Source organism: Amyelois transitella, chromosome 7 (assembly GCF_032362555.1).
Source record: "Amyelois transitella isolate CPQ chromosome 7, ilAmyTran1.1, whole genome shotgun sequence".
Lineage (NCBI taxonomy): Eukaryota > Metazoa > Arthropoda > Insecta > Lepidoptera > Pyralidae > Amyelois > Amyelois transitella.
Window position 1 is genome coordinate 1,341,520 of NC_083510.1, and position 12,735 is coordinate 1,354,254.

A 12,735-nucleotide genomic window follows, 5' to 3' on the forward strand; every position below is an offset into this window, starting at 1 on the left:
TTGTCTCATCATGCCCTGACCGGGATTCGAACCCGGGACCTCCGGTGTCACAGACTCTACGGCTGTGCCACAGATTAACAGGTTAATTTACATAGTTTTATTTAAAAAAGGATCATCTGGAATCCTGCAAATGCAATCCTTTAACGGCATCCATGGGAAAGAGATGGAATAGTCCTATTCTTTTTTCTATTAGTACCAGGAACCACACGGCATCCCACGTCTATTTCTTAACATATCAACTCAGTTGCGATGCGTACGTCATTATGCATAGTTCGCATCGCCCACGCAACCAATGGCGCCTGATAAACCGATAGCAATCGCCACCTCTGACTTTACACGTTTGTAAACCCTGCCTTATAGTGTATCATCAATATCAGCTATTGCTTTAATTATGATCATGGTTGAGTTAAGGGTTTCCGCACGTACGTTCAAAGTTATCGTATAGATTTTCTCATAATAGTTCCTTCGAGTTTATGAAATCGCGTACCAAGAAATCGATGGTCGTCATACACAAGCAGTTGTATATGGACAGTGCATTAAATCGCTAAATCAATGTATCCCTCAGTCGTGCCGTTTTTTATGTATTGGTGCCGTGTGGCTCCCGGTACCAATACAAAAAAGAATAGGACCACTCCATCTCTTTCCCGTGGATCTCGTAAAAGGCGACTAAAGGATAGGCTTACAAACTTGGGATCGTTTTTTAGGCGATGGGTTATCAACCTGTCACTATTTGAATCTCAATTCTATCATTAAGCCAAATAGCTGAACGTGGCCATTCCCTTGCTTTATAGTGCATCGTCAACATCAATTGTTGCTTTAATTAATTTTTAATCAAATTACGATAACTTTAAAGTACTGAATTCTGAAGGAACTTTCAAGTTATTGCGCTGGACTATAAATTTATTTCTAACATATTGCATTACCGGATGCATTACTAAAGCAGAGTTTATGCCTTTATCTTGAAACATCTAAAACAGGTTACTTTTATAATTGAAAATTAAGAAAAGATGAGAGAGAATGAACACCTTAAAATTCAACTTTTTTAATTGTTTATTTATTTATTTAAAACTTTATTGCACAAAAAAAAATGTACAAAAGTCGGACTTAATGCCGTTTGGCATTCTCTACCAGCTGACCAAACAGAAAAACTATAGCTTGCTTTTTTTTTTATTTCTTCCTTCCGTGATTCACTGTACCGTGTAACGTGTCTTATATTGTAGTGCGAAATGAAAACACTTTAGTCAAAAATCCACGAGTTACTTCTCACAAGTAGCTAACACCTACTACAAATCAACAGACTCAACAAAGAGTTCATAGTTTATAGCGAGTCTTAATTACGATCATGTTGAGATTTATCTGCGGCATCAAAGAAATTTCGAGGTGCAAATTGATGGGCAGAATCTTCTGAGTCACGTCTGAGACCAGATTAATAGTCTGGCATTTGTTATTTCAATGATAAAGTACGGTGTCGTGATGTACTATGCATGACAGAACGAGAGGGCAGGACGGAAATATATCTGTCTTTTTTTCACAGTCGTTACCAATTAAGTTCCTTTACTAATTACGAGTGCCAGGAGGTGTAGTGTTTTAAAATATTTGAAAATTGACAAGTTAACTTTTTGAGACTTCTGTTTACTTATTATCGTAATAGGCTATTACACTCTTTTTTGAAAACTGTTTTAAATCAATCCTGAGACTGTGTTATACCTATAGAATTTTTATTACAATTTTTTGAAGCCGAAAAGTGCTCTAAAAACGATTTATTATTTATGATTTTGTATTTTCGCGCGAAAACGCCATCCGCCATGCTGTTTTGACTCGTGACGTCATACTTTTAGTAAACAATACGGCTCTACGTAAGACTAAAGTAAAAAGATTTTTGTAATAATGAATTACAATACATATTGTTGGTGTCTTGTTCCTGAATGCAAGAATACAAGTATAAAAACACCAGAAAAATTGTGGATTCCACTGCCAAGTGATATTAAAATGAGAAACACTTGGTTGAAATTAGCAAGAAGAGTCTTCCGGACCTGATAACAAAAAATAGGTTATGTTGGATTGGTTGTGTAATAATTTACCTATTATAATTGTGTATTGTAAGAGAATGTTTAATACAATAAATACTTACATCGCTGTTTTAACATTTCTTAACTCAGCAGAACAGAAATCGGGATTGGACGCAAAAAATTTCGCCACCATCAACGTATTAATCCTCGGTAGATTTATATTGTCTGCTTTCACAAAACCGTCTTCCATGATTCTATTAAATTATTAAAAAGTAAAAACCCAAAAACGTGATAGAAATTTTAAAATTTCAAAATAAACAGAGCCTGACATCATCAATATGTTTTCGATTTGATATTTGTTTACTAAAAGTATGACGTCACGTCAGTACCCAACATGGCGGATAGCGTTTTCGACTTTTGAAGAACAGATTAAAAAAGAGGATTTTTTAAATTGAATTATAAAATCCATATTGCACTTTTATGAATAATGATCGATGTTATTCTTTTATTTTTTACAAAATCTATAAGATACGTGCATTTTTATATTTTGTTTTACATGGTGTAAAATAGCCTATTTAAATTTAAACATCAAAATTTCTCTCTCTCTCACTTTCATGTAATTTATGTCAAAACCTCTACCTTTTAAAACAACATGTATAATGAAATTTGGAATACACTATGGTAAGATCGTGGTGAGATCGAAGAATTAATATATAATTTACGAATTATTTTTTTTTATTGCGACTAAAATAAAATTAATTTATATCCGTTAATCACGTCTATATCCCTTAAAATGTCTGTAAGGCCACGTTCAGTTGTATAGTTTAATGATGGAATTGAGATTCAAATGGTGACAAGTTGCTAGCCCACCGCCTACAAGAAGAACCCCAAGTTTATTTGCCTTTCCCTTACTCGCCTTTTACGACATCCATGAGATAGATATGGAGTGATCCTATTCCGTAGTCCAGGAACCGCACGGCACTAAATACGCTTAAGAGAGGCATTAACCAAGTCATCAGACCGAGTTAAAGTTTCAATAGTTCACGTCTCACCGATGCGTCCAACCAATCACATTTATTGCGGAGTTAGGGCCCTTTGTGTTTATGCTATAGAAATTGTAGCACTTACTTGCAAATTGGGCCATATATCGTCGTTATCACGTCGTGAATGCCCCTAGTGGGCGTTTGTCGTCTTCTTGATGCTTTTTGGGGTTCCGCAAATTATTATAAAGTGACCCTACAAAGAAATTTTTTGTCAATGTACTTTTTGTTTAGATAAATAAAATACGTGTGGTTCCCGGCACCAATACAAAACAGAATAGGACCATTCCATCTCTTTCCCATGGATGTCGTAAAAGGCGATTAAGGGATATGCTTATAAACTTGAGATTCTTCTTTTAGGCGATAGGCTAGCAACCTGTCACTATTTGAATCTCAATTCTTTCTTTACGCAAAATAGCTGAACGTGGCCTATCAGTCTTTTCAAGACTGTTGGCTCTGTCTACCCCGCAAGGGATATAGATGTAATTATATGTATATATGTACATAAAATCACGCTTCTTTCCTGGAGGGGTTGGCAAAGAAGTATTTCCACTTGCCACTATCCCTGCATACTTCTTTGTGATGTATGTAACTTTACTTAAAGTTCATTATGTTGAAGAAATTGTTAATTTTAAGATAATAGATATATAATTATTTAATCAAATATTAATAACAACACAACCATTTGAATTCTATTAGATTCAGTTGTTTCACGTTCCTCATAACTTATGACATGAAAAATAAAAAAAATATGATAATTAATTGTCTTTGATGTCTATTTTTATTAACACCAAAATTTTCCGCTACAATCTTAGGCAATATTATTATTATGCAAAAATATTTTATACTGAACCTTCATCATATTATGTCCGTTTCGTGCGATGTCAAATTTTATTACATTTCACAATTATATTATGATCTTATGTTTATTGCCCGTCTTCTAAGCTTCCTTTTGTCAATGGAGATTTAAGTTTTATAGACCTGAGGAATTTCTATAAGAAATCTTTTCACTAACTATTCCTACTTTATCTATTAGAATTTTATGAGTGCCATCATCGATTTCAATGGAATGAGAACTTGTATTCTGAAAAGCCACATTTTTATCAGTGGTAAATTCTATCTTTCACATGTTTAATCTGATTGTATATTTTATTTTTTGAACTTTCATTTACTTATTTATACGTTGTTTTCAGTATTTTATCCCTAATTTATTAACCAACCCTTTTCTCCAGTAGGTACACAGTTACATATGCTCGTACTCGTATTTATTGACAACCAATGTTATGAAATAGGGTTTCTGAATAATGTTGTTCAAGCAGTTTACTGTTACAATAAATGTATTTTCGTCATTCCAAAAATGATCACCCTAAAAACTAGGCCAATGAAATATGCCTAAAATGGCTTACAACTAAATTCTAGCCTTATCAAGTCATCTCGCCGATCTATATAAAATCAGGTACCGTTATTAATGTAACTAAAGTCTAGCTCGTGTTTAACTCATTTTGAGCAAGTCAATTATAACCACTTTTAGCTTGAACAGAACAATGTTCACATTGTTAGAGTTTCTTGTTAGCTGTCACTGAGCCCAACAAAGCTTTTGTGTATTATCTCTCATCACCATTGGCCTTGTTCACTTGTTTGGTGTAGCTCTCAACATCCGTTTTATTGTATTTCGGACCGTAATTATTCAAATTTTTACCTAAAAATTTATTTCTTGATATTGTGGTAATTCCCATTTGAAACACGATAAATTTTTAAAATGGAATTTACTTGATACTTTTTAATCAGAGTTTAGAAAAATGAATACTCAATTCTGGAATAATCTGGATTATGGTTTATATAAATTGTTACCTTTCTCTCTAAATAAAGCTCAATATATAATAAATTATCAGCTACTGGCATTACCTAAAGTTTGGGGTCTGCTAAATAAAGCATGTTAATAATGGCGAATACTGACAATGTTTTTAGGGCAACTGTTTTCATATAACCTTTGATGTTTTTACTTGAAAATTTTGATGCACTATTAGATATTATCTCCAAAAAGTTATACATTCATCAATAATTTTTAAATTTTAGCTATTAAATAATACTTGACAGTTAAGTAAACTTACACAATGTGAACTATCCCGATCCACAAGTCGTTTAGCAGTTACCGTGAAAGTAATTTCGTCTGACTAATGTTAAGTTCTATAATCGCCAGATGGCAGAAGTTTATTAATATTAACAGTGGTTTAATAGGTTAATAACATACGCAGTTCTAATGGCGCAATCAATTTTTATTGAGAAAGTACCGAAATGGTCACGGGTGGTCTACAGCGGTCAGAGGCAATTTTGCGTTTATTGAAATTTATTTTTATTGTTTTTGAGTGAATTGTTATTTTGATGTTCATGCTAAATTACTGTGGATTAATTCTTATAAATGACATGGTTGGTGATTATATTTTAACGTACTTTACATTGAAGAAATATCCTTGTCATTATTCTTAAAATGTAAAACAATTAACAATCAATATAAAATGGTTTTAAACTTATGATTCTTCTTTTAGGCGATGGGCTAGCAACCTGTCACTATTTGAATCTCATTTCTATCATTAAGCCAAAAAGCTGAACGTGGCCTATCAGAGACTGTTTGCTCTGTCTATCCCGCAAGAGATATAGACGTGACGTATGTATGTAGCCCTAAATAGAAAAATGTCATAATATTTGAGACTGTTTGCTCTGTCTACCCCGCAAAGGATTAAGACGTGACGTATGTACGTTTGTATGTATGCTTAAAGGGAAAAACGTCACATGTGTGTCTTTGTATGTAATCACGAAAGAAATAACTGTATTGGACATCAACAGATAATAAACTGTACAACTATTGTCCAACTTAATTGTGTTCACTTGACTAAACTTCAGAAAATTTTACATATTCAGATTATAATTCCCAACATTCCTGCTTACACTTTGGGCGTATCTAATCCTCTATTATTGGTGCTCTTAAAAAAAGCTGTTAACTTTGAACTAAGAGATAAATAGTCGGGTGTTACGTGACTTTGAAACAGCCTTTCGAATGTCTCCCACATTAGTTCTACTCGAAGCGTAAAAAATCTTCTAATTAAGTGTCACAGTATTTTTTGTCAATCGAGATAAGAAGTATTTTTGCTATTAGTATTTGTTGTCAGATGTTAGGAGTTTCTTTCTCTTGTATTGGAAGTTTTAAATTTTTAAACGTAAATAATAAAAGTATTTTTTTATTATTTTGAAAATCACACCGCAATGGAATCCTTGGATATTTTTGATTGCAAAATCCTTAGAGTGTTTTGTCTGTCCACTTGAATGGACATAAAATATACTTTTCGTTACCTATTTACTCCGCCAAGATTTTTTTTATTATTTTGATACCTATCATGAGACTTGACTATGTGCCTTTGATTAAAAAAAAGGTTCATCAAAAATTTAATGTATGAATTGGAAATACTTTTTCCTCATGAATTAATTGTACAGTCGTCGTCTTTAGTCAAACACTAAGAAATCTTTGACTATCATTTATAAGTGAGAAAAATGATTATATTTAAAAATCAAATACCTAAGACTGATACAATAAAATCTTAATAAACTTACTAACAAAAATACGTATCCTGTTTGTTTTAGAATGATACTAAGGAACTATTCTGCTGGACCCAAAGAGAATAACTCCGTTTAAGGACTATAGACAATTTGGACAACATGTGGTCTAACCGTGAATTCCTAATGCCGTCAGTAGCATAATGACCCATCATTAGGCCATCATTTTGAGGAGAACGTGAAATACGAAACGCTTCTGTATATACCTATCTATTAAATGTGTCTATGCTAGCGTATATTAAAAAAAATGAAGCTTTGTTGTTAATATTGATGGCAACATTTATAGAACGCATTAAAAGAAAAAGTGTTTAGGCAACAAGCCCAGAAAAACGTCTGAACAATAAAAAAACTTAAAACCTAGGTACTACTGAAAACACTTAAAAGCTAAATGGTTGGTACCAACGCACTGATCGCCTAGGTATAGAACATGTTGTTAATTAAATTTTTAATTACTAATCTTGTAAATCTCTGGGATGTTATTTATTTATCAAAGTAGCTAGAACTTAATAATCGTTAGAATTTAATTGATTACTTCCTTACAACTCCTGAGTCATAAAATATACTGCCTTCGGAGTCGAACACAAATAGTGTGGTACCAGTTAATTGTACTACATACCCAAACAGTTTACGGCATCTAATTTTACCCCCACGCCAAATACGGAGTGCTAATAAGAGTTTAATTATAGAAAAATAAATTCTAGGTAAGCCATTAGGTACAACACAGACTAGGTATTGCACGCGACTTCGCGTGTCTTCCTAACAAGGAGATTTAGCGAAAGATACCAACATACGAGCACGCAGGCTCGGCTTTTGGGCATTTAGTTACTTTCGATTCAATCCAAAAGAGAAATTAACGAATTTTTTGCAAGTAAATCTAAAAAAGGCATGCCTAATGTGGGATAGGTGACGTATCACTTGGTACATAGATACCAAGTAATAAATATATATTAAGAATTCGGAAAGAAAAAGAGAAATCCTAACATAATTTTCGAAACGGTTCTTAAAATTGAAGATATAGTTTTAGATATTTAAGCTTATTTCATAATTCTACAATAATTTGAACAGTGTATGAATGAAATGATAATTATCTCATGTTTCCGAGTTCCACTGGTATAAATTTTAAATTTAACTAGTTGTATCTTTTCTTTTACTATAATGGAATTTTAAATTAGGCTTGACTTTTTAAGCTGTTAAAAATACGTTCCTTATTAAAAAAAAGAATGTTTCTCGTCCCGATAAAAATTTAAATTAAAAAATGGAGATGGGTCATCATCGTTTTCAATTAATAAGTCGTCTATCACATAGGAAGGAACCACTTGGTACACATATATATTTCTATTTCAAAAGAATTATATTATCTGGAGCGAATCCATAGGTCCTTAGGGAATACACCAATATCGTTTCTAACTCAGATGGTCCCAATTTTCTGTAGTCCCAAATGTGCGACACACATGCATTCTTAGTAGATTTTATCGTTGTTATATTTTTTTGTAGTGGTTCACTAATTAGTACTATAAATAGTATGATTGATTAAGCGGTCGAAGGTCACAGTTTTTTTTTTTTTCAATGTTTTAACGAGGTACTATTTAATAGTAAATGTCTACGTTCGCCTTAGTTAAGATGTTCATTTCAATACAAAATTGCATACAACACACAACTTACATAGACATAGAATAGATATAGAATTAGAATTATTTTAAGCGACGTTAATGACTTGATTTTTCCATTGCCGAAATAATATGATTTATCTTTAATATATAATATATAATCATTCAGAAAAAACATGATAAAGAAATATTTCTAACTAAGCAATACTCCTTTTTAGTATTGTGGGTTAAATTAGGTAATTATTTCGTCACGTACACTGGTAAGCTGTCGTGTCCAATTAAACATATTTTATTTGAAAGCACGGTTCATAGAAAAAGCTGTCATGTAACTTTTTGTTTACGATAAAACCGTTTCTGCGTATTGGACTTACGTAGAATTTTTATTATTTCCTACCGTACTATATTTTTTTGCCATGTGGTTCCCGGCACCAATAGAAAAATGAATAGGACCACTCCATCTCTTTCCCATGGATGTCGTAAAAGGCGACTATGGGGTAGGCTTATAAACATGGGATTTTTCTTTTAGACAATGGGCTAGCAACCTGTCACTATTTTAATCTCAATTATATATCTTAAAGCCAAACAGCTGAACGTGGCCTATCAGTCTTTATAAGACTGTTGGCTCTGTCTACCCCGCAAGGGATATAGATGTGATTATATGTATGTATGTTATATTTTTTTATCACAAAACTAATGACTTGCGATACCTAAAAGTCTCGCAATATTGCTTTTTGCCCACTGAGATAAGATTTTTTACCGTAACTGTTATTGGAAGTATGATTGGTTTAAAATAGAATGACAGGAAAAAAAAACAGCGTGACAAGGGAGTGTTGTGATGAGAAAGAAGTTATAGTTACATGAATTGAAAAGGGAATGCTTCAATGGTTGGCAGAGGATACACTGAACAGTTTAACTAAATACTTATTGGGACATTTGTAGAGGAAGATCAAGACTTGCGCACCTTGATTGAAACGGGAACGTCTTCGTGTTAAGTTACCTAGACCATTAAATATATATCCTACTAATATTATAAATGCTAAAGTTTGTGCGTGTATCAGGATGTCAGTATGGATGTTTGTTACTCTTTCACGCAAAAACTACTGAACCGATTACGATGAAATTAAGTATGTAGGTAGCTGAAGACCCAGAATAACATATAGGCTACTTTTTATCCCGGAGTTCCTGCGGGATTGATATCACGCGGACGAAATTGCGGGTGGCCTCTAGTAAATCACTATAAGTAAAACTATCGAAGTGAGTAGCCCCCTATCATGGCACGCGCAACGCCTTTTTACCGCACGAAAAACTATTGCTGTTTCGCTTTTCATTATGATGTGAAACAAGACAGCTATATTAACGGAGTTCCGCAAAACCGTGGTACGGGAGCTGGTATCACGTTTCCTCCTCCAATTAAGAGGTGTCAATTTTATTTGAATGTATAATCCTACTTCTTTATTGTAATAGGTATAGACATAGTCTTTTATCAACTCAGTATACAAAACAAATTCAAATACCAAAAATTCCATCATCAACTTGCCAGACATATTTAAAAAGAGACAAAATTAAAAACAAATTTTTTGACCTTTTTCTATAAAGCCTTTTTTTAACTCCAAATTCTTTTCTTCTTTAGTGAATGGCGGTTGGAGCTCATGGAGTTCTTGGACCCAATGCCGGTGCAACGGACGGGCTACGGAAGGCCAGAGGCGCACCAGGACGTGCACGGAGCCCTACCCCCTCAACGGAGGCGCCCAGTGCCAAGGGCCTTCAGTGCAGAGGACGTCTAGCTGTTTACCGTGTCAGAGTGGTATGTTGGTTGTAATTTTGTTATCTAAATAGCAAGGCAGTAGAAATAGGGGAGTGTCGGTGGTCGAATTGGTAAGTGCCTGGTTAAAATGCATGATGTGCAGAAAGGCACAGGTTCAAATCCCACCACGGCCATTTACTGAGGACTATTTTCAAAGTTGTGTATATTAGTTTGAATACTTACCGAAATATAGAATAAAATATACAAAGGGAGTGTGAATAGGACTGTTGGAGTGGGAAGGAACTTCCCACCTTGATGAAATCGGAGGTGTTCTCGCAAAAGGTCAGGTCAAGAGTACCCGAAACCGACGAGCTTGCATCAAGAGAGTTATGAATGTGGATGAAGCGAAAGAAGTATGCAGGGATCAAGATAAGTGGAAAGATGTGGTCCCCCTGGAAAGTGATTTATGTATGTATATAGAAGAAAGTGAATGACTGACTGATATGTCAATGCAAAGCCCAAACCGCATAGTTTAGAGACTTGAAATTTGGCGTGTAGATTCTTCATATGGTCTAGAGATGCACTAAGAGAGCATTTCTCAAAATTCCCGCGGGAACGGGAATTATAGTAATTTTTCGTTGTACGCGAGTAAAGCGTAAAGGGGTTTTCTAGTTCATTCATATAAATATTATCATCGTAATTATATTATATTTTATAATCCCAAACAATTTATTTTCCCTACATTGCACTCGAAGATGGATACATGGATAACACACAGCAACTTCTAGTCGGTAAGTGTTTTTTTACGAGTAAGGAACATCACTTCTTAACCTTTTGAAGGTGCATAGGTTAGGGTAAAGGGTAGGTAAAGGCATAGGTAAAGAGAACATAAAGTGCGCAATATCTTTCCTATGGATGACGTAAAAGGCGAACAAGGCATAAGCTCATAAAGTTAGGATTCCTCTTGTAGGCGATAGGCCAGCAACCTGTCACTATTTGAATCAAAATTTCATCATAAAGCAATACAGCTGAACGTAGATTTTCAGTATATTCAATACTGTTGGGTCTGTCTGTCTGTACTGTAAGTACTTAGAACAAATCGCTAGATAACAAATAGAATGGAACCACTCCATATCTTTCCTGTGGATATCGTAAAAGGCGACCAAGGGATAGGTCTATAAACTTGGAATTATTTTTTAGGCGATGGGCTAGCAACATCTGACGTCATAAAGTCATACAACTGAACGTGGTATTTTTCTTTTCAAGACTGTACAATCTTTTATACGATACCGCTTTGGACGATTTCATAGCCGCGATTAAGTGCGTCATTTTAATAGTTTTTTATTTTATGAAATGGTGTAAGCACCATTTTGAATACTTGATTCTGAACACGTGGCCAACATTTTAATTCCTTTTATACGACTTTTGTACGACCACAATAGGGCCTATATGAGTTCTTTGCACCGGCGTGTTCATACTTTGTTTGGACGCTTTAGAATAATTTCAATTGTATAATAACTCCTATGAAGCTTTGTTTTATATTTTTGTTTCACACTTAAGTAAATTGGTATTTACTTTTTGTTTTTTTTTTTACATGTGACTTTGCTTATAGGTAATTTCGAATAATGACAATCCGAGTACAACTACACATACATAAGTCACGCCCTTACTGGGTAGACAGAGTCAACTGTTTGGAAAATACAAAAAAACCACGTTTCACGTCCATATATATAAGTATCATTATCTTTAGTCTTACCCCTTAGTCGCCTTTAACGATATCCATGGGGAAGTGATGGAGTGGTTCTATTTTTCTTTTCTATTGGTGCCGGGAACCACACGGCACATCTTTCAAATGTTGACTAGAAGAGATTGTATTAGCAATAAGTCTGCGTTGTTTGATTAGTCTTGAGTTAAAAGCATTAGAAATTAAACTGCTGGTTTATTAGAAAGTCGGTTCTAGACACAAACTCGAGTCTGCACAATGAGGAACCGTGTGGTTCAATTTCGTGCGTAGTACATAAATTATGAATCACACATCAAAGACTGTTTCTCGTAGAGTTTAAGGTGCCATTCCATGGGTTGGTGCTAAATACACTAAAGATAAAAGGAGAAAATAAAATACTACATACTGTAGGTTTATTAACTAAGCATTAAGGTTTAATGATGTTTTTTTAATTAAACATAAGGAAGTCGATGTAGATGTAGTCTCTGCCTACCCTTCCTAAAAAAGGGGTGATTTGATGAATGTATGTAATTCGCTCGGTGCACAAGATTCATTGTAACACGATTCGAAACGCTTCGATAATAAATGTTTTGTAAACCCTTATCAAAAGCAAATAACGATTCTGTTCTATTCTATTCTAATAGTATAATGCGACGCGAAATTTATAAACACTTATAGGTATGGCATCTTAGTAAAATTTGAAGTTTATACAGTATAGGTGAACAATACAGTTTGGCTCTGTCTGCCTCGCAGGCGATAAAGACGTAATTATTATGTATATGCATGAGACAGAAAAAATAAAAGTGTCACCTACTGTTCATTTCAGAAGATTATTTCAAAATAAGGTTTAATATAAAAAATATATATAATAAAAGAGATATGCCCACGTTTTTGGTGTGCAAATGATACGATGAAACCAAATTCAGTAACATCCATTATAGCTATATGTATACTGGCAATTACAATTTACGACAAAAAAAATGTGCCTTTACCGTACCTCACA

At 34.0% G+C, this 12,735-nt stretch overlaps 1 protein-coding gene across 1 annotated transcript in view; it reads left to right on the forward strand.

The window, feature by feature from the left end:
- Positions 1 to 12,735, forward strand: part of LOC106143571 (netrin receptor UNC5C) — a 59,013-nt gene that overhangs the window by 30,861 nt on the left and 15,417 nt on the right. The window contains exon 6 of the mRNA XM_013345695.2: positions 9,896 to 10,069. Coding sequence (XP_013201149.1) covers positions 9,896 to 10,069 — 174 coding nt within the window. The remainder of the gene's footprint in view (positions 1 to 9,895; positions 10,070 to 12,735) is intronic.